Source organism: Zeus faber (assembly GCF_960531495.2).
Source record: "Zeus faber genome assembly, chromosome: 10".
Lineage (NCBI taxonomy): Eukaryota > Metazoa > Chordata > Actinopteri > Zeiformes > Zeidae > Zeus > Zeus faber.
Window position 1 is genome coordinate 25,248,732 of NC_137199.1, and position 27,843 is coordinate 25,276,574.

The 27,843-nt window shown below is 45.4% G+C and overlaps 1 protein-coding gene across 1 annotated transcript; it reads left to right on the forward strand.

Annotated features, from left to right (window-relative positions):
• Nucleotides 1–1,130: 1,130 nt before the first annotated feature.
• Nucleotides 1,131–27,099, forward strand: zdhhc9 (zDHHC palmitoyltransferase 9; the record flags this gene model as incomplete). Its single annotated transcript, XM_080008700.1, is given in 9 exon segments — nt 1,131–1,567; nt 7,905–8,065; nt 10,311–10,469; nt 13,797–13,934; nt 15,764–15,795; nt 15,798–15,902; nt 25,059–25,162; nt 26,031–26,133; nt 26,851–27,099. Coding segments are annotated over 9 exon segments (1,215 nt in total). The 5' UTR covers nt 1,131–1,403.
• Nucleotides 27,100–27,843: the final 744 nt, after the last annotated feature.

Below are 27,843 nucleotides of genomic sequence, written 5' to 3' on the forward strand. Positions count from 1 at the left end.
TAGAGAGATGCCAAATTCGACACAAATTGAAATGATTGTACCTTTCTAAAAGTGTGTCCATACCATACTATACTATACCATACTATACTATACTAAACTATGAAGTACCAGGGCATAAAAAACCCAAATAGAAAAATATACCTTTCTCCTTCTCACATAGGTCACAACCACAAGCGCATTGTGGGTTAACCACGGATTATAGATAAAAATAAAACCACCCTCTAACCCCGTCGCCCGCCCAATATACTGTGGTTTTCATCATCATTATCTTTTTTTCTGACGTAAAGCGATGGTTCTCAATTTGAGCTCCGGGGACCCCCAGGGGTCCTTCAAGAGGTCCCTTGCTAGATGAGTAGTTGTTAAACGTCACCACTATTTAATTGTAAAGATGTTAGAGAACGTACAATAATCATCACAGTTTCATCGTTATCTATATACAGTATAGACATGGTGTTGGGGGCCAAATCGTTTCTAACAATAAGAATATTCTCAGATCAGGGTCGCAGAGAGTAAATCTGACCAAACTGCGGGGCCTTGATATGAAAAAAATGGTTGAGATTCGGTGTTTATAAGGGCTTTCCGTAGGTATCCGCGATTCCTTTGTTTTGTTTTTTTGTTTTTGTATTTTTTTGTTTGTTTTTTTTAACCCGGTCCACCTGTCCTGTCTCTTTAAGATTAGGCATTTCAGTCTAGGCGTGTTTTCCTGCTGCCATTGACTAAAACGAGGGCTCGCACCCTGCGGGAAAGCTCAGCAAAGCGCGTCCCCACACAGGGAGCGACTCTCGGTATTACTGTCTTCTAGATAAGTGTTAACATTTTTAAAATTTCCTACTCGAAATGGAAAACGTCTGATCGGAGCTCACTGGCGCGACGGAGCCGTGCTGATCATTTATGATCCCTCGAGATGATATGAATGTCAAGCGGTCAAGGTCCAGTGTCTCGATGCAGGAACCGGGACCGGGGCTTCGTGCGTCTTTTGAAAACTATTTGCCGCAATCGTTTGGATGATTTTTTTCTTTTTGTTCTCCTTAAACTATTAACCCGCAACGTCCCAAGGGAGGTCCGTTTTTTTTGTTTGTTTGTTTAAATTTCACTGGGAACGGAACGGGGTGCAATAATGGCACCGCCTCATAATTAAGAAGATGGATTAAAGTAAACCAATATTAAAAAAAAAAAAAAGATGTTTCTCAACCTTCACGTCAAGGAGAGATCGTTATTATCGTTATTATTGCTGTCGAGCTGCCAGCGGATCCCATGGCGTTTTCATTCAGCAGTGCAGGTTAGACCATCCAGGGTGTAACGCCGTCATCATCATCATCTTCATCGTTTTTTCTTCATTACTGGGTGACTTATTTTGTGGACTACACTGACCGAGCGAGTCTTCAGATAATCAACGAATCACCATGTCTGCGGTGATGATCGCACGCAAGGTGCGAAAATGGGAGAAGCTCCCCGGGAAAAACACTTTCTGCTGCGATGGACGGGTGATGATGGCCCGGCAGAAAGGCGTCTTCTATCTGACGCTCTTCCTCATCATGGGGACCTGCGCCCTCTTCTTTGCGTTCGAGTGAGTATTAAGGACAAACTGATGACTAATTGCAATCGAGAATCATTATGTCTTGATTTATTGGCTTTGAAAGAGTGTGTGTGTGTGTGTGTGTGTGTGGAGAAGCCAGATTGCGTTTCTGGATCACATTCTGCAGGTTCATGGTCGTGGCAGAATGTATACATCCAAATATCGCCGTTTCTGTGCTCCCGGGTTTCATTGGTCCAGAATTCAGGGCCTGGGCGACGAGGAAAGGGATTTAAGGGTGTGTTCAGTGTTTAATGTCTCCCACTGGCCGTGTCCAGTGAGAGAGCTTTCTTGCTCAAGAGGCAAACCTGCCTTTTGTTGTCTCAGCAGTTCTCTCCGATGTCAAGCCACAAGCGCAAACCAGTCAGTCAGCCAGTGGGAAGACAATACATGAAGAATATACCTGTGAATGACCCTTAATAAATAACAGTGTTTTCACATGGCCTCCTCCTACCTCCCCCACTTCTCTCTTGTCCCCTCCCTCTTCACACCTACCCCTGGCCTGTTCTCGCTCTCATGTATCTATTCCTTTCTTATGGCACCGTGAGGCAGCGCCAGGTCTTTTGCTCAACATAGCACCATTTGACTGCAGACGCAGTTGGTGTGGGCACGAGCAGCTGAGCGGAGAAGGCCAAACAGTTGTCCTCTCCAAGAGCCAAGCCCATGCAATCTCTGTCTCCGCCGGCACAACCGAGGCAGTCCTACGTGGCTTTTTTGAGTCTGGACAGAGAGAATCTGTTGTCTAGCTCGGGGCAAAAGTGACAAGAGTTAGACTGCTTGTGCTAAACGCCAGGACTTATGGAGGAGGCCCTGCGGTGACTAATGGCTGCAGGTTATTAGAGTGCCACGTTCATATTACAGTGGAACATAATTATCTCTCATGTGGGATAGATATTAACATGGTGGTGGAGCCAGATAACCGGGCGATGACTCCAAATTCCCCATTAGAGAGCAAAGACCTATCTGATTAAACCCCCAACAGTCTTCTATTAAGAACTACCTATAATAACAACAAAACCACAGTCAGTGCAGTCTCCTTTTGTAATCACCCGGCCTATGGCTGAAAATAGGTTCAGTGTTCTCACTTGATATAATTTAAGATGTCATACTCATGGCAGCTGAGATGGGAGAGGGCAGTGTCATTTGGTGTAGGTTGGACCATGTCCAATAACATACGGGTGGATCGCTCATTCTCATCAGCCGTCAAGCACTCCACGCACGGCGGCTTTTCAGTGTCACGATTCTTCGCCCGGTGGATACATGATGGTGTGGATACACCCAATTTATAGGGATTGCAACTACGGTGTCCATTAATCCTATTTTCAGTGTATTACAGAGAGCCTTATGTTGTGAATAGGAGCTTATCTATGGTGGGAGGTTTCAGTTGTGCTTTGGCCAAACAAAGCTACAGAGTGTGTGTGTGTGTGTGTGTGTGTGTGTGTGTGTGTGTGTGTGTGTGTGTGTGTGTGTGTGTGTGTGTGTGTGTGTGTGTGTGTGTGTGTGAATATGGCTTGGATGAAGAAGCAGGGCTTTGGCAGACAAGCACAGAGTGTCATCTGTCTTTCTACCCCATGACCCTGAACCCTTGGGCCAGGGATGCATGTGTCCCACAACGGCTCTTTGTCTATGTGTGTGTGTGTGTGTGATATTTATATATTCTAGTTAAGGTGAAGGACATATTGCACTGTCCCAAGGTGTCCTGCCATCTTCTCCTGGGTTTCCTGAAACACAGGAGTGTAATGAGAAGGAGGGACGGTGGCAGTGCTGAGCCTGCAATGTGACTTTGGCCAGAGCAGATCCTGTATCAAGCCGCTGAGCTCCCTCATCCATCGCTCCCCACCCCTGTTTCCTGGTCGGCCAATCAAGTGGTGGCTCCTGGCTGAAACCAACCACTCAATAATATGATTTATGCCAAGATGAGAGCGCACGCTCCTTTTACAGCAACAACCCTCTCCGGTCTTTGTTCTCCCAACGCTTCCCTGGTAAAAGGGTGGGCTGTACTTCAACGGGGGGATGTACAGATTACTTGTACAGATTGCACATATTACAGAGATGGAAACATGGTACAATCATGTCTGTTTACTTTGTTGTAAATGTGGCCTGTGTACCAGGAAATTTTCAATTTGGATCTCGGTAAAACCTGTGGACAGCCATGGTGGCAGGAGTTGTATGATATTTCAGCCTCAACTCAATTTACAGATTGTGTGTGTGTGTGTGTGTGTGTGTGTGTGTGTGTGTGTGTGTGTGTGTGTGTGTGTGTGTGTGTGTGTGTGTGTGTGTGTGTGTGTGTGTGTGTGTGTGTGTGTGTGTGTGTGTGTGTGTGTGTGTGTTCTAAGGTCAATGGTATTGAATTTTCATTCCACGTGTCTGATTTCATATCCTTATTATCCGATCTGTTTTTTTTTTATGAATCATTGTTTTATCATCCATTTGAATTTTTTTTTTGTTTGTTTTTTTTTTTTTTTCAGACCCTGGTGATATAACAGGTTTAATCCCAGGCACATCTATTTATTTATCTATTTTGGATTTAATGATCCCTGTAGCTCATGGTTAATCCCTCACTTATATAGTATTTAAGTGTTGCATAATAAAAGCACTGGATTTAATGACGGATTGTACCCTTTGGAGCCTCGGTGTATCATCACCAAATTACAGGCACACATTAGATTGGATTTTCAATAAGCTTTACAGATAAGTCTCCAGACAGCTTCCTTTGTACAGTAGTTTTGCGTCCCTATAATAAGAATTATGACAATATCATAGGGGGGAAAAAAACAACATTATTCCGTTTTTGTTTTTCTACTGAGGTCTGTATCAAGGCGTTCTCAGATCAGAGTCAGTCATCTAGGTTGGCAGTGGATGGGTCTCTCTTTTCATTTGTGTCTAAAATGGGAAGATGGAGCAAACAACGGTTTCAAGATACACTTTTTTCTCCGTCAGTGCCCGAGAGACAAAGGGGAAAGCAGAAGAGAGAGAGAGCCCCGGTAAATCGGATCACAGATGTTCGTATGACGGAACGACGTTGCGCGGCCCCGGTGTGGATCCGCCAGCGCAGAAAGTCCATAATTTAACTGTATTGTGATTCATGCAGCTCTCTAATGGCTTAATGCATAAAGTATTAATGAGGGAATGGCATGAAATTTCTCAGTGAAGATGTGGCTACAGCGTAACATCCAACTTCGCCAAGCGCTGGATTCCTGTTATGTCATTTGCTCGGCGGTTGAGGTTATTTTATTTCCGTGACTTTACAGCCGGTCCATCTCCGAGGTTGTAACTGGGCAGATCGCCTCGGATCAAAGTCCAGTTTGGACGCCACATTCCTCTCCCTGAACCCAAACCCTATAGCAGGGTAGTGTGTCTCACAGCCAACACTTTATCTACCCTGTACTGACCTTTGAGGGGAACTGCAAGAATACTGTTTATTTTGCAGACAGTGGTAGTTTCTGTAGCCTTATCTTCAGAATGTATTCAAATAACTTCCCTTTACTATCTTGGTTTCAGAAGAGCGATAGAGCATATTGAACTTCACTTCGCTAAATATTTTACTAATAATTTACGGAGGCTGCTGTTGCGGAGAGCATTGTGCGGGAAATGGAGCGCATCGGCTAATTATTTAAAGAAAAGGGACTAAGGTATGTTTAAAAACCACAACCTCCAGCCTGCTATGCACTGTATGTTTTAAGTATCTAATTATGCTGGAAAGAACAGGAGCCCCATTTACTGTTTTGCGGTCGCGCTGGGCGATACATCATTATCAACACTGTGGGATCGCGTTTGCCGAAATTTCAAAAACAACTAAACAATTTACGGTAGATTACATGGGGGGGGGATTTGGATGCATGTAGAGCTTGTCTCTGGTGCGCGTGAGCCACAGACCTATTGGAGAGTGGATACAGTGGAGTTCCGCTGCAGACCTCCAGTCAGGGGACACAGTTTGGTTCGGCTCTGTGTGTACTGTAACTCTAACGCCTCGTATCGTCAAGTTAACAGAGGTGTTTGGCTTTGTTTAACCTTGCTATAATTTCTGGCTCCCAAAAAAGAAAAAAAAAAAGAAAGGGTTCCTTGCTTTTTTTTGTCTTTGCTTTTAAGAATATAATGGTTGGACCTAATACGGATGAATTAAGCTCTATCCATTCGGCCATCCATTCTGTGGGTGTGCTGTATGATTTGCATTTACTACACCCTGCTCTTGACATCCTTTGAAATTAAAGGCTTTTATAAAAACAAAAGTCAATACCGTCATATGAGACTAGATATTGTCTGGGTTTTTGTTTATCCTAATATCTTGATATAGATAAATGTTGTTTTTAAGGCCACAGTCACAGTGAAGTGATGCTGTTTTCTTAACCCATAGACTGTTCTATCTGTTCTCATCAACACTACCTGCTTGATCGTAATATCCCCATTACAAATGGTTGTTTATCAAATATTTCATGTGTAAATATCTCAGGTAAGCACCAACAGTCATCCCCAAAATATCATCAAATCTTCAATATTGAGGTATTCGTCAAAGAATATTGTCATATTAGATTTTTTTCCAATATCGCCCAGCCCTAGTTTGCGGTCTGGTTGATATTATTGCCCGTCAGACTGAGCTGGATAAAAAATAAAAAAGATCATATTTTTGTGGTTGTTTGCTGCGTCTTTGAGTGATAAACATTCAACGCCAGTTCCACCCTGCTGTTGTAATGAGAGGGGGGAAATAGTTCTGTCCTGGCCGGATGAGGCGGCTTGATGGGAGGCGATGATAGAGGGGGCCTCGAGTGTCTCCGAGTCATCAGCGCTGGAATTACACAGCATCACCAGGCCGCTGGCGCAGGCTGAATCCACTCCGCCGCCTCTCCGTGAATGTCCTCTGACGCCACTGCAGTAACAACACGCCCCCCCCCCCCCAAAAAAGAAAAACCCACACCTTCTTCAGATTTCCATTGATTCAAATCTCGAGTCTCCTTTTTTTTTTGTCTTTTGTCGTTGCCGTGGATAAGAGAGCTGTGAGGAAACTAATCGGACCGGCCGGGCAGGTACAGTTCACCATTGTGTTGCTGTTGCACAGGTATGCTGAGCCACCCGATCCATCCATGTGCAGAGCGGGGCAGAACGGGTAGATGTGGTTCCCTGTTGTGCAGCGCCTGCCCGCGTGTATTTATTCAGCAACACAAATTTCCCTTTGAAATTTTTCCTTTCACCTGAGCCTTATGTCAATAAACAGGAAAGGCACACAGCTTGAGGTGATTTAACAAAGTCAAAGTGTCGGAACTTTAAGTTTTCACGTGGCTTCCTAGCCCACTTTTCAAAACTCAACTTTGTTTGATTTTTGATTTATATATAAACCCTCCTATGATCAACTGTCCGGAACATCCAAAAAAAGTTGTTCTTAGGTGAAAATGACCCGGTGTTTATCCAAAAGTTGTCAAAAAAAAACTGAGAATGGAATGGAAAAGAGATTGTCTCCACCTCAAGAGCAAATAATGGAATCAGCATTTAGTGCAATGGTATTTTTCACCCTCGCTTAGATCACGGTTCTTATGACAATTCACCCGTTTGTCATTGTAAGGAAAACAAAACAAACAAAAAAAAAAAACACGTTCAAACTTTTTTTTCTGTAGTGGGACAAAGACGAAACATACAATATCAATATTCAATACATGCCATGGAGCTGACTGTATTCAGCTGTCGGAGCTTATGCAACGCCCGGTTCACCTTGTACAGGATGTTGCACAGCGTGTTAAGCTCCGACACCACGGCATTAATGTTGCATTCTGGAGATAGGACCCCTTGACGCGGGAAGATGGCGGCTCCGTGCAGCTTGTCTATTAATAACTGCGAACGGGAGCGTTTGGCTCTCCTTTGTTTGTCGCAGCACTTTGTACCGCAGGCCGTGTTTTTATTTTTTATTAATTTTTTTTTTAAATTAGTTTATATATATATATATATATATATATATATACACACACACACACACAAAGGGCGAGGTCTTACAGAGCCTTGTTCACAACCTCATACTGGGTACGCTTCATGAGGTGTGTGTGTGTGTTTGTGTGTCGTCGTCGGGGGGGCTGAGTTTGCATATGCTGCCCGGCTGGGCCACAATTAAAAAATGTGGAGGAGGGTTCTCCCGTTCCTGTATCTCTGGGGTCCTATTTCCTAAAGAGGGGAAGCGTCTCATCGGTGTGGCGAGGGCGAGCCGGCAACACAAGCTCATTATTCAAACGGCGATTCAAAATGTGACGAGAGAGTGGTTTTAGTCATGTTGATGCTGAAAACGCTATTTCCACCTGACCAACATCTTTTAGAATTCATATATGATCGCCCCCCCCCTCCCCTTCCTCAGGTGCCCCTACCTGGCCATCAACCTCTCTCCAACCATCCCGGTCTTCGCCGCCCTCCTCTTCCTCTTCGTCATGGCGATGTTGCTCAGGACCAGCTTCAGCGACCCGGGGGTTCTGCCGCGAGCGCTCTCAGAGGAGGCCACCTTCATCGAGATGGAGATCGGTGAGTCACGGCTCCATGTGTGTCTTCATTAGATTTGGATCCGGAACCCTTTGCGCCGTCCTCGGGACTGGCAAAAAAAGCCTGACCCTTTGGAAGAATTTGGTTATACTGGTAACGTGGTTTCCCCAGAGACACAGGCCTCTTGGTCCCATCCATAGAAATATAATCTCAACTGGACAAATCAATATTCCTGTCTGTACTGCCCAGTTGTAAGCATATACGTTTTGAACGTAACATGCGGTTTCTTGGATTGAGGCTTTCCACAGCAAATCTAGTCAAATGAAAGTATGTCAGAAGCATGAATACTTAACCAGGGAACGCGGCCGAGCAGTGTGGGACCACCGCTGTTCTGGTTTATTCATGTTTGTTTTGCCAAATGTTGTCCAAGTTTGGGCTTACTGTACTCGTCCACGGATGCAGAGCTCAGAGCGCAAGCCATTTTGTCCTACCCCCACCCCCAAAAAGCAGAACCTTCCTCTTCCCTTGGAAGTTACGGCACTTTGTCTTTTTTATGATACGGTCTGGACCGTCCAGACGCTGGAGGGATGGGCCGTTCTCCAATTACTGCGCCACAGACCCCGCCTGCCCCGTTCGTCTTTCCCTTTTCACCCCTGCTTCCCTGAGATCGGCTGTTTCGGTGATAATTCTTTGTCTGTGCTGAAGATTCACGGCGCACTTCGGCCATCACCCCCCAAAAAAGCTGTTGGTGGGCAGAGGAGGGCTGGTAAAATATCTGCTTGGTCATGCGGTCCAGATGTAGTAGGTAGTGCTCACGTTGTCGCAGCCATGAGTCATACCACTTACTGGATGAGGATGATGACGACGATGATGATGGCTCAGGGGTCCACTTGCCGGCGGTGATCATGAAGAATCACCGGCTGCAGAATTAGCGTAGAAGAGGCCTCGATGGAACCCTTCCTGGGATGACGCCGTCTCACTCGACGTCTTTGTCGCAGCGGGAGCAGAACCACTGGTTTTCTTCTTTGCCGCGACCCCGACCAGTGCACGCCGAGCAACATGCTGCGTCGCTGGCGGCCCACTTCCACTCCCTCTCCTTCCTGTTTTCGGCCACCTTTTGCCCCGAGGCTGTAAAGTTCAGGCAAATATCCCCAAAAATTGCAGGACGTGTCACACGGATGCTGAAACGTGGCCGCACGACTGCATTGACTAGAACGAGCGATTTGTATTTGAAAAACTTCCCGTCCACAAATAGGGCTGTTATGCAGGATGTTTTTTTAGTTTTTTTTTTAAATGCAGCGTTAACTGACTTCTGTTGTCGCTGATATAATTGAGTGTGGGCGTGCAAACAGAAAGCAGGCATTTGGGATGGCAGCCGTAGACGCTGAGCCCCCACCACCAGGTTCCGCTGAGAGAGGTGTGCTGGTGGAACCTCCACAATGCGGCGTCCGTGTCCTCAACCCATTTGTAACTGGTCCATGGGGGACTGCTAATATGATGAGAGGCACTTGGAATACATAGGATGTACAGTATGATGCTGTTGCCGCCTTGTAAGCCTCGTTCTTCCACCAGGGGAACTATTTTAATTTTTTTTAATTTTTCTTGAATGCCTTTTTTCCGCACTCTAAAATTCACAAGGTCCCAACATTTCACCTGGTAACTGATCACATGCAGTTAGGTTGAGACCACTCTCCCGCCCGCTTATAGATATGATATAGTATGTGCATTTCCCTCGGTTAGAAATAATAATCCACCAGCTTTTAGCGCAAATTAATGCAGTTAATATGCATTACATCATGATCTCTGTATCAGATGTGATCGGGCACATAGGGCAGGATGATGAATCGATATTATGGTTTATCTGGTGTGCAGTGGGATCATATTGTCCTGAAATTGAGATAGTGACATTGAGATACGCAACGCTGCACCCCAAATTAGTAACAATGATCACATTGTGTGGCGTTAAATGTATTTAATATTTGAGGAGAGTTTAATTTATAAGGTAGGAGCTTGGTGTGATTTGCATCACGACATAACTGTGATGAACAACAGTTTGAATTCAGAAGAAGATTTAATTTTGTCCCGTGATAAGTGCTATAATAATGAGTTTCATATCAGGTCCTACAGCAGAGCAGTGTGAACACCAGAGAGTCATTTGTCCTGCATGGGACGATGTTCACCTTTGATGATTTTCTCCACGTTTTTGATGCATTTTCATTATTATTTCATTATTATTAATTATTATTATTATTTATTTTTTATTTTTTTATTTTTATTTTTTTTCCAGAGGCTGCCAATGGGAATGTCCCTGCCGGCCAGCGGCCTCCTCCTCGAATTCGCAACGTCCAGATCAACAACCAGATTGTCAAGCTCAAATACTGCTACACGTGTAAGATCTTCCGACCCCCCCGGGCGTCCCACTGCAGCATCTGCGACAACTGTGTCGGTGAGAAAATAACTTTCCCCTAAAAGTAAACGTTGAGCGGAGAAACGACATCTGAAGGTGTCAATGCAATTCACCCGGAAAGGTTTGTCGATTTTGTTTTGAGTGTGGGGGAAACTAAAGAAAAGTCTCTCTGATGTGATGCTGAGTATGTCTCTGCTGGAGCCTGGATCTACCTCTCCCCCGTTGTGAAGATTTGTCGTGATGTTATTCAATTATTTTTAAATATGAGCTGAACAGAAATGTCGGATTCAATAGACAGCATATCAAATAGGCTTTGAAATTGTGCCTTTGGTGTGTGTGCGCGCGCGTGTGTGTGTGTGCGTGGGGTTTGAAAGGATAAAAAAAGAAAGCTTTTAATGTTTAGCATTGTTAAATGTTAAAATATTTCATATGCCTCAATTATTTTCATGATTCATATAATGTAAAATGTGTGTGTGTGTGTGTGTGTGTGTGTGTGTGTGTGTGTGTGTGTGTGTGTGTGTGTGTGTGTGTGTGTGTGTGTGTGTGTGTGTGTGTGTGTGTGTGTGTGTGTGTGTGTGTGTGTCAGTGCTGTGGTTTGAAGAATGCTTTTGAAGTGCATGTAACTTCATTGGTAATATTCTGTAGGAGACAGTTCCAGGGGCCCTCTGGGCTCCGTCACTGTGAACACTGGTCCGTTTGTGTGGCGAGTCCACCTGCTGCGGAAACACACACACACATTGAACTTGAATACACACCCACACACACACACACAGAATGATACAGCACTTTTCTCTAGACCCTGACTTGAAACATGTCTGTTTTTTTTCCTCCATGACTCAGCATGACAAGGCCATTATAGATAGACTGATAGATGGATAGAAAGATAGATGATAGATAGATGACATAGATAATAGATAGAGATAGATAAATGGGTAGGTGGATGGATGGATACATACATGATGATAGATAGATAGATAGATAGATAGATAGATAGATAGATAGATGAATAGATAGGTAAGTGGATGGAAGGATGGATAGATGGATAGACAGTAGGATGGATAGACAGACAGACAGATGGATGGATATAGATGATAGATAGATGAATATGACAAATAGATGGGTAGGTGGATGGATGGATAGATAGAGGAATATGATAGATGGATAGCTAGGTAGGTAGATGGATGTCCAAACAGATGGATAGACAGATGGATGGTAGCTCGGTAGGTGGGTGGATGGATAAACAGATGGCTGGATGGATAAATGGATAGATACTTCATTCATCCCTGGAGCAAAAGTGTGGTGTTAACGCAGCACACATCCAAACAAGAGGCAATAGTAATAATAAAGTCATGAGAATAAAATATAGAAAATTGTGGTAATATACAATAAATCAAAGAATGAATAATAAACACTAAACTTCTATATGTGTCTGATGATTTTTTTTTTTTTAGATAATAACTGTTCTTTGGCTGCAGTGTTCAGTATACCGGTTGTAAATGGTGGTGGCTCAACTCTGTGTTTTTGTTCTGATGCTGTTTTGAAATGGGATCCAGGATGCAGTGTGTCATCTAAAAGTGACCCGTCTGGCTGCGCCGCTAATGGAGCGGAGGCGGACTTTACTATATTTACATTCAGACGAATACCGAAATATCTCCAAAGGCACATAAAAGCCTGCCCAGAGCCAGGGCCGTCACAATCATGACGTTTAAGTTGACCATTGATTGTCATACAAAAAGCTGAGGAACACATTTGTTCATTTAATGCTACTATAATAGTGGTATAAAAAAAAACCTTTAATAGTGTAATTCATGTCTATTTATTGCAGAAGAACCATTTATTGGCATTCAGAATTATTTTATTCCTCCAGATGCATTTACATGTATCAGAAATATGTCATGGTGATTATTGGTGCGAATCTACAGACAATTGGAGTTTTAATAAGCTTGAACGTCTGAGAAAAAATAAAAAATAAAATAATGTAGAATAAAAAGTAAAGTTAAAGAGGACCTATTGTACTCCTTTTCACCAAGTTAATATATGGTCTCTGCGGTCCCCAAAACATGAAAAACGTGTGTGTGTGTACATTAAATTTCTTTTGCTGAAAACGCCATTCAGGTCATGTATTCGAGCCATTCTAACATGTGTCCAATCCACCCTGACTGAAAACGGGCTGTTTCAGTGGGTGGAGCCACCCTCCTGAGGCCCCTAGTTCTGTGGGCCAATGGGGTTTGAGCACAAGTTCCGTTTTCTGTGAGCCAGTGGGCTCCGTTTTATGTCCTCTGTAAACTTTCACTGATTCCACCTCATCAGTCCACAAAAATCTGTTTCTGAACAAATTTGAGGCAAGAAATAAGCAATCCAGTTGCTGAATCTTCACACTTATTAGATCTCCAAGGCCTCATTTAAAAGTGTTTTCCAACTTTCACCGTGGTGTCCGGAGCAGCGTGGAGCATGGAGCATAGGCGGCTTGGGGCTTTTTTTTTTTTTCATTGGTTATGGAAACGTCTGTAAATAAAATAAATACATCTACAGTTTTGTTTGGAGAAACGCGGAGCGGATCGCGCGCCGCAGCCTCTAGTATAATCAACCTACCGTGGACACATATACACACACACAATAGATACCTGCTTTCCTCTCGTCTGCAGTTTTGTCACAGACAGTTGGTATTAATAACTCTTTTTTGAAAGATTTGTGCTGATCTCTGCAGCCAACAGAGCACGTCCCACGATCAGCACTTAGCTCCGATTCTAGCCGTGGTTGGAGTTGCTCAGAAGGGGTGGCGGTTCTAATTCTACTGAAGTGACGTACGTATATTACCGCGATGACGTATATTATGGTGTTTAAGGACATTTTCTGAAATACACAGCTCACAAAAAACTGACTGAGTTGTCTTATTTCACGGTTTGTGTGTTAGCAAGCCCATCAGAGACTAAAATGTATGTGCACTGAAAAAGTGAGTTTTGCATCATAGGTCCCCTTTAGAATAAAAAACTCAGACACAATACAAAACAGGAAAGGTCAAACATATAAAAATAGACAGAAAATACTTTTTTTTTTTTGCACAGGCTTAGTTATTGTTATGGGCATAAATTATAAATTGATGGTCAGAACATCGAAATGATCAGTTAATTTTCCTCAACCCAACTGACGGAAACTCACCTAATTCCATTGTTTTTTTATTTTATCGCAACATTTCTAACAATGGTTCTAAATTCTCTGAAATTTGGATGTTTTCCTCTCCAGAGGGTCCATCATCAGACTGGGAGCCATACGGTTTCCTAACCATGAGCATCTGATCCTGTTCTATCATACAGGTGTGTACAGTTTTTTAAACCCTCTCCTTTTTTCCCCATTTCCTCCTTTCAGACCGTTTTGACCATCACTGTCCCTGGGTCGGCAACTGCGTGGGCAAGAGAAACTACCGCTACTTCTACCTGTTCACCATGTCGCTCTCTCTGCTGACCATTTACATCTTCACGTTCAACATCGTCCACGTCGTCATGCGTAAGTGCTCCACAGAGGCTTGTGTGCCGAGTCTGCACGTCCGGGTTATTGTGAATTTGTTAATACAGAGGTGTATTTTTACTTCTTAGCGATGATTTTCTGATATTCTGTTTTTACTGCTTAAATCCTTTAGGTTTATCCTGCTTTATATATATAATTTTTATTTGTATTTTTTTATTGTATACAGTTAAGTTTTGTGAGTTTTTATTGTATTTCCCATATATTTTCCCATTATTCTTTTTATTTTTATATTTTTATTCGATTGTTTATTATTTCTGCCTATTGTTTGGATGTGAGCTGCTGAGACATAGCTATCTATCATTCTGTCTATCTAAAATCTAAAAATACCTTTAGGAAGTATATAATGATCGAATGAGGTGAAACAAATTACAAACAAAATCAATAAAATATTAATATGAATATTAAAGATGAATGAGTTTATATGTGTGTGTGTGTGTGTGTGTGTGTGTGTGTGTGTGTGAGCGGGGAAGTTGATTAAACAGCAGTTCTCATGTTTTCCATGCGGAATCCAGGGAAGTTCAACCCAAACGAAAGACGAACACGAGTCTGTGACTAAAAGCCGATCGTTCGCATTTGAAAGGAATGACGGCAGCGCGCGCGCGCACGCACACACACACACACACACACACACACACACACACACACACACACACACACACACACACACACACACACACACACACACACACACACACACACACACACACACTACCGAAGGAATGTGACCAAACAGGAAAGATGGCGATAAGGCATGACTCTAGGATAACTACAACCACCTGTTAACAGCAACACACACACACACACACACACACACACACACCACAGCAACATAAAAATATGCATACATGCAAAACTAGGATCTATTTTAGGAGCGGGCCTCTCTCTGTGTCGTGACGTGCAGCACTAAATGACTGCTAGGGCTGCCAGTTCCCCCCATCACCTCCATCAGTGCCCAGTGCAGAGGAAATAGGCGCCGCCAGGGGAATAATTAGAGAAGTCAAAATAATTAGCTATGGACATGTTGAGCTACATGTAAACACCACCACTGATATTTGAAGGAAAAGGGGGCGGTGATAAAGCGCTGTGGTCTGGGGACTTTTCTCTTTAGAGGAGATCCGTCGCGGGTTCGAGTGTGTGGGTGTTTTCCTTCTGACCTTGTGTCTTCCCTGTGTCATGTTCTCCACAGGCTCCGTGGATTCGGGCTTTCTCAACACTTTAAAGGAAACGCCAGGAACATATCCTTTTACATCATTAAACCAGCTGCAGTGCATACGGTTGTATTATAGAAGTATAAAGCCAGGAAAAGTTTCCCCCACGTTTTTTCGATTTTGGAGCTGATGTGAAATAGGGACCCTAGCTTTTCTTTTATTGTGTGTATTATTATTATTATTATTATTAGTGTGTGTGTGTGTGTGTGTGTGTGTGTGTGTGTGTGTGTGTGTGTGTGTGTGTGTGTGTGTGTGTGTGTGTGTGTGTGTGTGTGTGTGTGTGTGTGTGTGTGTGTGTGGATAGATACACACATGTATGTATGTATACTGTGTGTGTGTGTATATATATATATGTGTGTGTGTGTGTATATTTACTGGGTTGTAACAGCTTGAACAGTGTCATTACTAAATGATATAAAAGAACATGATCCTGAAAGTATTATAAAACAATTCTAAAATGTTTTGAATGTCTACACTAGCTTTGTTTCTCATGGTCGTAGACACACATTGTTTCCCGTGGTCAAACACCACTGACCTTGATCGGGGACATGTTTGCCATTTTGTTGTCCAGCTGTTTGCACAGCGCTCCTCGGACGGCAGATAACATGAAAGCTGTTTTCTTAACTCACGGCTCACTGTGTTGGAGGTGTTGGTGTGTTTTTTCACCCTCTGGTCGGTGGTTGGATTGACTGGATTCCACACTTATCTGATCTCCCTCAACCAGACGACCAACGAGGACGTAAGTGCATCTTAAATTTAAATGTGTTCTGTACGGTCACGGCCAAGCTGCACCGGAAGTCCATAATAATGTTGCAGTACTGCTTTGGTGGTGGTGTTGTGTGTGTGTGTGTGTGTGTGCGTGCGTGCGTGCGCAAATGCAGCGTTCACGTGGCTGGAAAGATAAATATACACACCCCAGTATTCGTGTAAACACTCAAAACTGGCTTGTTTCCTTGGCAACAGTTCTGCCTTATACTGGAGGCTTAAAGCAACTCATTTATCTAGAGAGATCAGCAAAAATTAACGTCAACAAAACTAACATTTTCTTCAGCCATTTTTTTTTTTTAGTTATTCATCATGTAAACTATTTTTTTAAATTTTCTATTACAGAGGGCACATTGAAATAAAGGCTCTCTTAAAAAGGTGAGCCAGAATCATGAATCAGCCTTAAAGAGAAACTATCAGGTTACATTTTTATTAACAAATTTACAATTTGGGGCTTATGATGAAGATGGTTTGAAAGAACAAAAATACAGGAAAAAAGTGCCGCAGGGTGGAAGTCAGTCGGTCGGTTTTAGTTTCACGGGACGGTGCAGTGCTGAGTCTCTGCAGGTTGCACAAACTCTGCAGGTTGCACAAACTCCAGCTTTAAAGTCCCCGTAAAGTAAATTCAGTGATTTCTTTCTAAACACATTATACATGTTAGAAAGTAATTGCTGAAAACATGTGAAAAGACGGTGAACGATGTGGTGCTGAACTGCTTCTCACCATTTTATTTGTGGTCCAGATTTCTTGGGCGGGGCTAAATCAGTGAGGCGTGAGGTAACGCGTGGCTTCCTGGCGCGGCCCCTCCCCTAACACTATATAAACGTCAGGTCGGAATCGGATATTCAGCAGAACATTTAAACATGGTATTTACTCTGATTTAAACGTTTAACACGATTGGGTGTGGTGTCAGTGCCTTCAGTGGACACGCCCCCAGAGTCTCAGAGCAGAGGGAACTGCCTTTTTTTTTCTCTTCATGATTTAAAACCTAACTTTTAAATACTTGGCAATTTTTTTTTGATCATTCAAATTTGGCGGGTGGTTTTGGGTGGTTGATAACACATTTTTTCTGTGGTGTGACACACATTTACACATTTATTTTTGCTTAACAGGTACTTAAAAAAAAATTAAAAAAATAAATAAAACACTCACAGGGGCGTGGCGGCTCTGCTCCCAGTGGGATGGCGCGGAACCATAGTTATGTTTTCATGTTTTAAGTTTCATACAAGTACTAAACTAACTGATAAATCTCCATCTAAAACAACAACACAATGTCTTTTTTTCTGAAAGACAGCTCCGTCTCTCTTTTTCTTCTACTTGCCATTCACAGTTCTGATCATCACAGCTAATTGCATTACAAAAATGAGTCCAGCTGTAATTCTAAGAAAGGGAAAAGTTAAAATAATAATTTTGTTAAATCAAATTGCCGCATCATTTCCCCACGAATGAATCAGTGGGGAAATCACCCACACACTGAAACCCGCAGCAGATTTCCTGTAAAGAGGAAGGTCTCCATGTCAGAGTGACGTCGTGACAAACCGCGGCCGTCCCCAGGCATTCACTGGGTGTGCCGACCTTCAAGCTGCTCATTAACTTTTTGTGTCTACAGACCTTCAAAATTATTTATAAAAAAAACAAAACAAAAACAAACCCCGTCAGCCTTATATTATGGTTTCTATAGTTTTACCCATATCCATGACTCCATGTCATCTCCAGAGCGGAGAGGGAGTGGTCTCACCCTAATGAATATTCGTGAATGGACCTTTAAGTAACAGGCAGGATACAAACACCAATATTATTTATTATATTTATGCAATTTCTTTTTGTTTTTATACAGCGGTTATTTTTTTCCAAGTGAAGAGACTGGACAAAATGCATGATGAGACAAGTGATCAGTGACGGTAGAAAATATCAGCCTTTTTTCGCTTTTCGGTCCATCTTCTTCGGTCCGTTTGTCCTCTTGCGTGAAGAGGACGCAAGCAGGAGATAAACGTCCGCAGCTGAATCCAAGGCAGCAAAAAGAAGAATCCAGGAATCGGAGTAAAACGAACCCCCTAAAATATGAATATGAACACAGAGTCATAAAAGAGTCTGTATTTAATTCGCTGTTGGCCTGTTTACGCGCGCGCACAAACACACACACACACACACACACACACACACACACACACACACACACACACACCCTGAGGATAAGCAGTAAATTGCCAGGGGTGTTGTCGCTGGATGAGCCCGTAGAGGGAGTGTTTAGGCAGCAGTCGTTGGGTGTGTTTCTGCGTTGGTGAGTATTTATCTCGGGCTTTGTTCGCCAACATTTCACTGCAGAGGCAGAGATGGCTGAGCTGGAAGGCTGTAGACGGCTTTTGAAAGCTGCAGCATGCTCCCCTCCTACTTGTTGGTAATAATTAATTCATCATTCTCATATTTTTTATTTATTTATTTATTTCCTATTCATCCCCACGGGCTGGCATGCCTTATGTGTTATTTTTGTCTCGTCTTTAGTTTTGATTTTTGTTTTGTTTTTAGAATCAGTAGTAAGCAATGCAAAACGCACCAGCGGTGTCTGGGGCTTTCAAAATAATGTCTGTCAGCCTGATCCTATCTATAACTGTGATTGGTGTAATAATAGGGAGAGAGAGAGAGAGAGAGAGAGAGAGAGAGAGAGAGAGAGAGAGAGAGAGAGAGAGAGAGAGAGAGAGAGAGAGAGAGAGAGAGAGAGAGAGAGAGAGAGAGAGAGAGAGAGAGAGAGAGAGAGAGAGAGAGATTTTTTTTTTTTTGATTTTTAAAGCATCTTTATTTTAACATTTTCTCTAGTTCACAGTTACAGACAATACAACAAACACACTTGGTTCACTAACAGAGTCCTACACGTTAAAAACAGACTGGAAGCACAGGTCGTCCTCCACCAGGGAACAGATGGCGTCGTTAAAACACCACAGCTTGATGAAGACGTCCAGACTCTTCATCAGTCTGTGAAAGTTAAAATCAATCAAGACTCTGGCCCTGACCAACGCTACAAACACTCTTCCTAAAACACTCTCCTTTCCCCTCAGTTTGTTCCTCCTCGTGAGGTAGATGGCCATCTTCGCTTCCCCTACTAGAAAATTAAGCAGTCGCCATTTCTCTGCGTTGGCCCTGTAGTATCTAGCCCCAAAAATAAAACAGTTTCTGGACCACTCCTCCTTAAAGAGCTTAAAACTTTCCTTTAAAAGACTAAAAAGCTCTAAAAGTCTGTCGCACTCTGCAAAACAGTGAAACACGGACTCTGGCAGTTTGCAGAATGGACATTCATTTGCGACCGTGGGATTAAAAACAGAAACAAAGCTGTTGACAGCTATGGCTCCATGTAGGACCCTCCATTGGAGGTCCCCCGTCCTTTTCTTGGAGGGAGCTTTGTAAAAACTCCTCCAACACGGCTCCTCCTGTCCCCCCATCTGGAGCCGTCCCCTCCAGACAGTGTCCTGCCGCCCCTCCAGTCCCTTCCTATTTAAAACGACCACACACTCTTTGTAAAAAGCCTTCCCGCTGGCAGTGTGCAGGTCCAGTTCTGCATAACGTGCCCTGTGCAGCAGCTTCCCGGAGGACCCCTCCAGGTTGGGGGTCAGGGTCATCTCCGGGAAGGGATCCTCCGAGTTTGGCTCCTCCGCGCCTTCGCCGTACTCCTTCAGCAGGGCCAGCTCCTCCTCCGTGAGCGTCTCCCTCCACCTCTTGAGCACCAGGTGTACGATCCTGGTGGACCTCACCCCCAGCCGCTCCGCCATGGCCTCGCCGTCCTGCAGGTCGCTCCCCGCCGCCGCCACCACCTGCCTCAGGGTCAGGACCCCCGCCTCCCTCAGGATGCTCCTCAGTCCTGGAGTGGCCCCGTCCTGCACATCCAGCCTGGCTCCTCCGATCACCGGCTCCTCCAGGAGCCAGTGGAGGGAATCTGCGGCCTCCCTTTTCCTGTTCTTAAATAACCCCCATGCTTTAAAAAGCTCCTGATAAAAACGGGGTAAGCCCGACTTGTTTAGAAGACTCGTGTCCATTAAAAACAACGAGCGGTCAAGTCCCATCCTCCCAGTCCTCTTTAAGACCAAGCCCGCCACGTCCTTCCAAACGTTAAAGTACCCCGTTAACAACTTCTGCACAAACTGTAACCTAAAAGTTGCCACTCTGCTTTTGATGTCCACCACACCGTGCCCCCCTTCCTCTTTAGGCAGAAAGACCCTTTCCTTCCTGACCCAGTGGAAATTCCGCCCCCAAAAGAAGTCTATCAGCTCGGCCTGTATCTTCCTAACTAGCAGGTCTGGTGGTTGGACACACGCCACTCTGTGCCACAGCTGTGAGGCCACCAGGTTGTTAATAATGAGCGTCCTGCCCCTATAGGACAGCTGTGGCAGTGCCCACCTCCATTTTCTTAGCTTGCCCTGTATCTTTCCTAGCAGTCCTTCCCAATTCTTCCCCACCACACTTTCGCTCCCTAAAAACACTCCCAGATACTTAAACCCATCCCTTCGCCACCGTAAGCCTCCTGGCAGTTTTAAAAGTCCCCCCCTCCATCCGCCCACAGCCAGCGCTTCGCTTTTGCCCCAGTTGACTTTCGCTGCTGATAGCAGCCCAAAGTCCCTGACGATCCCCTCCAGTTTGCTGATTTCGTCCTGTTTCTTTATTAAGACAATGACGTCGTCCGCATAGGCTGATAGAATGTGGCTTCTCTCGAGACCGTTTAGAAACACACCCTCGATGTTCGTCCTTAATTGACACAGCAATGGTTCTATGGCCAGAGAGTACAACATCCCTGAGAGGGGGCAGCCCTGTCTCACCCCTCTACGCACTTTAAAAGGGCCGCTCAGCCCTCCATTAATCTTCAGTATACTCTCGATGTCCTGGTACAAAACCTGGATCATGGCTATCAGACCAGGGCTGAGGCCAAAAGCCTCCAGAGTTTTCCAGAGGTAAGGGTGCTCAACCCGGTCAAACGCCTTTTCCTGGTCTAGCGAAATGAGCCCAGTTTCAATGCCCAGAGAACTAGAGACGTCCAAAATATCCCGAATTAGGGACACATTGTCCAGAATGGACCTACCAGGCACACAGTAAGTTTGGTCCTGATGGACGACCAGGTCCATCACCTCCCTCAGCCTGTTGGCCAGTGCCCTCGACAGGATTTTATAGTCCGTGCACAGAAGGGACACAGGACGCCAGTTCTTGATCTCCTGCAGGTCTCCTTTCTTGGGTAGGAGAGTGATGACTGCCCTCCTGCAGCTGACTGGCAATAACTTATCTTTAAAAACTTCATTAAAAACCATTAAAAGGTCCTCCCGTAACTCCTCCCAGAACTCTTTGTAAAACTCCGCAGGAATCCCGTCGATGCCAGGGGCCTTACCCCCCTTCATGCTCTGCAGGGCCGTGGAAAGATCCTGCAGGGTCAGAGGTTCCCCCAGCACCGCACTGACATCTTCCGGGACCCTGGGCAAATTCCCACAAAAGGAGTAAAACAGTTCTTTTTGCTCCTCGTACTCACTTCTGTACAGCTCTGTATAAAAGTCCACGGCTCTCGTCCGGATCTCCTCCGGCCTCCTGAGCTCCTGTCCCGTGTCTGATCTCAGGGCGTGGATAAACCTGCTCTGCCCGTTGCTCTTCTCCAGGCTAAAAAAGAAACTAGATGGTGCGTCCATCAGTGCTGCGCTCTGGAAGCGAGAGCGGACCAGCGCCCCCTGCGCCTTGGTGCCTAGTAGGTCTGCAAGAGCAGCTCTTTTAGACTTGAGGTCCTTAATGTGATCTCGATTCCCAGTGGGTTCCACTACACCCTGTAACTCCACAATGTCAGTCTCCAGATCCCTCATAGATCTGGTGATGTCCCGTGTGACATTGAGAGTATACTGCCGACAGAGCTGCTCTATCTCCCTCTTCCCATAGTCCCACCACAGTCTTAAGGAAATAAAATCCTGCTTTCTGTCTCTAAAACCTTCCCAAAAAAACCTAAAAGCATCTTTAAAGTTGGAGTCACATAGTAGGGTGGTGTTAAAATGCCAATATGCGCTTTTGGGCTTTACATTGGCGATAAAAACACGGCAAACAACCAGGGAGTGATCGGTAAAACCAACAGGCACCATTCTACATTCCTTAAAAATGTTAAAATGGTGCTTAAAACAGTAAAACCGGTCTAGTCTGGCCAACGATAAAGAGGTGCCTCTGCAGTGCACCCAGGTGTATTGTCTTTCATCCCCGTTGGTTCTCCTCCACACGTCCGTTAGCTCGTTCTCGCTTGAGAGCAGCCTCATCGCGTTCTGCGATGCTCTGTGCGGCTCACAGTGGTTCCTGTCTAACAGGTCGTTCTCGGTGCAGTTAAAGTCACCTCCTAGAAACAAAAACTCCCCAGTACGAGCTTTGCTTAAAACCCCATTTAAAACTTGCAAAAAAGTGACTCTGTGTGGTCCTGTGGTGGGAGCGTACACATTTATAAAGACAAACTTATGATGCTCAAATGCTGCCCTCACCACCATCAGTCTGCCCTCCACCACCTCCTCCACCTCAAAGGATGCTGGGGCAAAGCTCTTAGAAAAGAGAAGAGCCACCCCACCGCTGGTGGTGCTCTTGTGGCTTAGCACCACCTCCCCCCCCCACTCCCTCTTCCAGTCAGCCTCATTGCCAGAGTCACTGTGGGTCTCCTGCACCAACAGCACATCCAGCCTCTTCTGCTCCATCAGCTCATACAGCAGAGACCTCTTAGCTGCGTCTCTGGCCCCATTCGCGTTCAGCGTGCTGATGTTAAAGTCACTCATTGCAACGGAAAAGGGAAACAGCCCGAACAGCAGCACCCACCTCCACCTCCTCCCCATCCTCTCCGTTGTTCAGCTCCTTCCTGATCTTCTGCACTATTTTCTTTAACCTGTACACCTCCTGGTCCGTGAACCCTCCTCTCCCCTTACTCCTCATCTGTTGCTGGGCCGCGTTCGCCAGCAACTCCTTGTCTGAGAAAAAGTCCTCCACCTTAATCCCTTTCACATTCTTCGTCCTGTGCAGAAACGCTTTTATTTTGCCCACACTGTAGCTTTTTTTGCCCTTTTTCTTCTTTACGCCGAGAAAAACCTGCCCCTCACTGTCTGCAGCAGAGTCCTCCTCCATCCAGGACTCTGACTCCGAGCCTCCCTGCTCCACCTCCTGACTTGCCTTCCCCTGGCTTGCTGTCCCTCTCTTCGCCTGAGAGTCTCCTGCCATTTTGTTGTACTTTCTTTTGAGCCGGGGGACTCTCAACCGATCGTCCTCATCCCCCATCTCAAAGTCACTTCCTTCCAGTGCCTCCTCCTCCCTAGCTACGTCACCTGCACTCCTTTGACTTTGTTCCGTAGCTTCCTTTCCCTCACCAGTCCCCTCCTGTCCCCCCGCACCCACCTGCCTGTCTTCCGGACCCTCCTCCTTCCCCTCCTGTCCTCCCGCCCTTACCTGCCTTCTTTCCAGACCCTCGCCTGCCTCCCCCCGTGTCTCCACGCTCACCTGGCTGCGCTGTCTACCTCCACCCGTTCCCTCCTGCGGCTCCACATTCCCCTCCCCCCCCTCCTTTTTTTTCCCCTGCCCCTCGCCTGCCCCCTCCTGTGCCCCCACCTTCACCTGTTTCTTCTCCTTTCCTTTCCGCCCTCCACCTGTCTCCCCCTGTGCCCCCACCTCCACCTGTCTTTCCCCTGCCTCCATTTGGCCCTCACCTGCCTCTCCCTGTGCCCCCACCTTCACCTGCTTTTCCCCTCCTTCCTTCTGGCCCTCCCCCGCCTCCTCCTGTGCCCCCACCTTCGCCTGCTTTTCCCCTTTCTGACCCTCACCTGCTCCCTCCTGTGCCCCCACCTTCGCCTGCTTTTCCCCTTTCTGACCCTCACCTGCCCCCTCCTGTGCTCCCTCCTTGTCCTGTCCACCCTTCTGCCCCTCACCTGTCTCGCCGCCTGCCTTCTTACCTGGACATGCCCTGACCTGGTGTCCCTCCCCACCGCACCCAAAGCACTTGGTGGTGTCAGTGTTGACAAACACCACGTAGTCAAACTCATCCGCCCTGATTTTAAAAGCTACGTTTAGCTCCGCATCCCTGTTGTTCAACACCATCAGGACGTGTCTCCTGTGCGACACCACATGCTTGAGCAGCGGCGACTTGCACCCCGACGGGACTTTTTTAACTGGCGACACCACCTTCCCGTGCCTCGCCAGTTCCTTAGTGAGGGTCTCATCTTTAATAAACGGCGGAACATTCGCCAAATTCACCCTCCTCGCCGGTGTGGAGAGAGGCAGGACGGGAACAAACATTTTGTTCACCGTAACGCCGCTCGCCACCACCGCGTTCACCTTGTCTACGCCATCCAGGAAAATGACCACCGCGCTGTTCATCCGCGCTGCGGACACAACGCTGCTGTAGCCGACAGCCTTCCCCACCGCCAGGCTGCAGTCCTCCACCGAGACCGAGGAAGCCACGGGCAACTTAATGCCGTGCTTCCTCGTTAGCTTGGTGAGGTCCGACATGGCCGCGGACCCGCACCACCACCACCACCACCACTACCACCACCACCCCCCACCCGCTGTGCGCACACCCTACAACCAACAAAAAAAACTAAACCCGTCACCAACAAATAATTATAAACATGCAATTGATAGAAAAAGTTAGAAAGTCACTCACTCTACCAAACGCTCACACGCTCCGCTCGCTCACACCTCCAATCACTCAGAGAGAGAGAGAGAGAGAGAGAGAGAGAGAGAGAGAGAGAGAGAGAGAGAGAGAGAGAGAGATCCTATAACTTGCAGTGAGCTACGTGTGACAGCGAGTATAAATTATTGGAAGAGCACAAAATCATCTATATTCAATTAATTATTCAAAGGGTTTTAATCATCGGTTTGCATATTTCACACACCTAGCGTTTAATATTCCCCTTGAATTTAACTCGGGATTACAGCATTTTCTTGTAGGTCAAACCCGAACCTGTGGGAACAGCTTCTGAAAATGCAACTCTGCTTTTGAATAAGGTATAAGCACAGGAACATCCTTCCTACAAGAGGGAGGACAAGCAATTTTCCCCGTGCGTTTGGAAATGCTCCGCCTCCTTCTTTTTTTTTTTTATGGATTTGGTGGAAGATGTTCAGCCCCATATATCTTGCTTTTTTAATTTCACCTCTTCAGATTAAAGGCTCTTGGTCAGGAAAGAACCGGGTCCAGAACCCGTACAGCCACAAGAACATCTTCAAGAACTGCTGTGAGGTGTTGTGTGGCCCCACGTACCCCAGGTACAGTAGGACCCTCAGTACATCCCACCCACCAAGTAGTACTTCAAAATACACCACCTACAAATGGATGAACAGATCAGTGCCATTCTTTTTTTTGGGATCGATAGTTTACAACAATCGATGCACGTTCTGTCATAATGTTGAAAAAAAATCAAATAATAGCCTTTATTTCATATACACAGTGCAACTCAAAGTATTTTAAGTCTAATGAGACATGGTCATAAAAATAAGAAAGCAAGTAACCAACATACATTCAATAAACAAAGGTAAATATGATAATTATGGGTCATCAATTTAGACCGAGATGTGTTTTTTTTAGCTTTTGTGTTTGTTGAATGTTTATTGGATTTTTACTTATTTTATGACATTTATTTTATCAAAATCTCATGTGGAAAAATATGTATTATATAATAATAAAAATGTTTTGCTGTATACTAGTTCATTTATATATATATATATATATATAGACACACACATTATTATGACATGTCTGCCATGTACAAAACATATTGTATATGTGTGTGGTATGTGTCGTACTAAACTAGCATATACAAAACTTATAATTAAATATAATTGATTAAATATAATTGTATAATATTGAATTGTACTGTATATGTACAATATATAAGATTGACACAGTACTGTATTTTCCTATGGGATATTTAGCAACAATATTGCACTCTTGTCATGCTAAAAGGCCTCCAGAGAGAACGCTTGCTGGTCCTGGTCTTATGACTGCAATACCCAAAACCTTAAGCTTGAGTTTTTGGTTTGTTCAGTCGGCCCGCACCTCTCCTCCGTGCCCGGCGCTGCTGAACCAAAAGGAAGGAGGTTGTGACTGACTGATGTCCTGCTTTTTACTCCCCAGTGTCTTGGACAGAAGAGGAGTGATGCCGGAAGACTCGCCGGCTCCTGCCGCGCCCGCCACGCCTTCCTCCAGCAGCAGCAGCAGTACAGCACCACAGACCACGGTGAGCCTTGAAAGGCGCGCACACACACACACACACACACACACACACACACACACACACACTCGTAAAATAGAGTATAAACTAATTACAGAGAGCACTGGAGAATATGAGAGAGTAAAAAAGATCTGGGAGGAGAACCATTTCCTACTGAGTTGAAAACCTTTTTTTTCTTTCTTCTTCTCCCTCGAAATCGATAATCCACCTTATGAGTCACAGACACAGACACACTTTCGATTTGGCCTCAGGCCTCGGGTAACACTTGCCGTTTCAAGGTTCTCCATTTGTCACATGCATTAATACAAGTATGGTGCAGTGAAATGAAAAACTGTAATATATGTATGTATGCACAGCATGCAATGGTATCCAATGAAGAATATCAAATAGGGAGCAAGCAGGAAGGGTGCAAGTGAGCCCCGCCATGACGAAACACTTTAAACAAAAAGAATCGCCGTTTTACCGGGAAGTATTCGCGGGCACGCGAAATCCGGCCACAGATCCGGCCGCAGAGTCTGAATCCCGGTGTCAGGTTGTCCGGACGCCAGGTCTGTGCTTGGATCTGGTGCCCGGTGCTTGGTACTTTCTATCAATAGAGTGAAATTGAGGAGTTTGTACAACCCATTAAACCCATGTTGTTGAAAATCGACTCTTTCTTTCTTTCTTTCTTGCTGTCCCTGGTGTTCAGAATCTCTTCAACGCTCTGTTGTTTTCCTGTTTCAGCGTGCAATTCTCTGCCTACAGAAACCCACCGCGCCACTCATCCCCAATGAGCACACGCCTGACGATGCCAAACCCAGCATCGCCGCCTTGGCGGAGAAAAGCCCGTCTCCGAAGCAGGAGGAGCCTCCGCCCCCGACGGCCCCGCCCCCGACGGCCCCGCCCCCGACGGCCCCGCCCCTGACGGCCCCACCCCTGGCCTCGCCCGAGACGGACGCCGAAGCCTCCATCGCCAAGGACAAGGCCCACTAGCTACGCAACGGGGCGGAGCCTCCTTCGCAGACCCTCCGACGGCCATGCCCGCCTGCCCTTGGTTTCGGCAGCAGGAAGTGGAACTTTGATAATCATTTTTCTGATTAATGCGCAGGTTGACTGAAGTCGTTCTCCGATTTACTCAGTTATTCAATACTCAGCATTCCAGCAGAAATTACAAAGACACTGTGGCGACCGCGTTCCTCTCTTTTTTTTGTTCGTCTCCCTAAGCGGCAGCCGCAGAGTTGTTGGACTGACAGTCAATGACAAAGAGAAGGAGTGTCATATAACGGAAAATCCAGCAGCTTCCTCAATCCCCCGAGCATTGCATGCAAAAAGAAACGGGGAAGGGGGAAAATCTCTGGAATAACTGTTTAAAAAAAAAAGAGAGAGAGAAATGCTCCGAGCGTACAACATCCCAACAGGTCGTCCATGGGCTGACTCTGATTGACAATGATACTTTAACGTTATTTATTATAGCTGTGATGACTTTTATCGTAAGAGGCCAGTTCAAATATACCATTAGGATTGCAAGTGTCTAACAAAGACAATATTTCTTCCCTGGACACATGTATTGTCTAGAATACGTAAGTTCACTTGTTGGGTTTTTGTTTTTTTTTCCCCTCTCCAGTGCACACATTCACATGCCCTATGCAATGGTGGGAAGTCTCGAACAGCAGCTCTTGGACTCATGTGGAAACACACACACACTAACATACACACACTAACACACACACACACTAA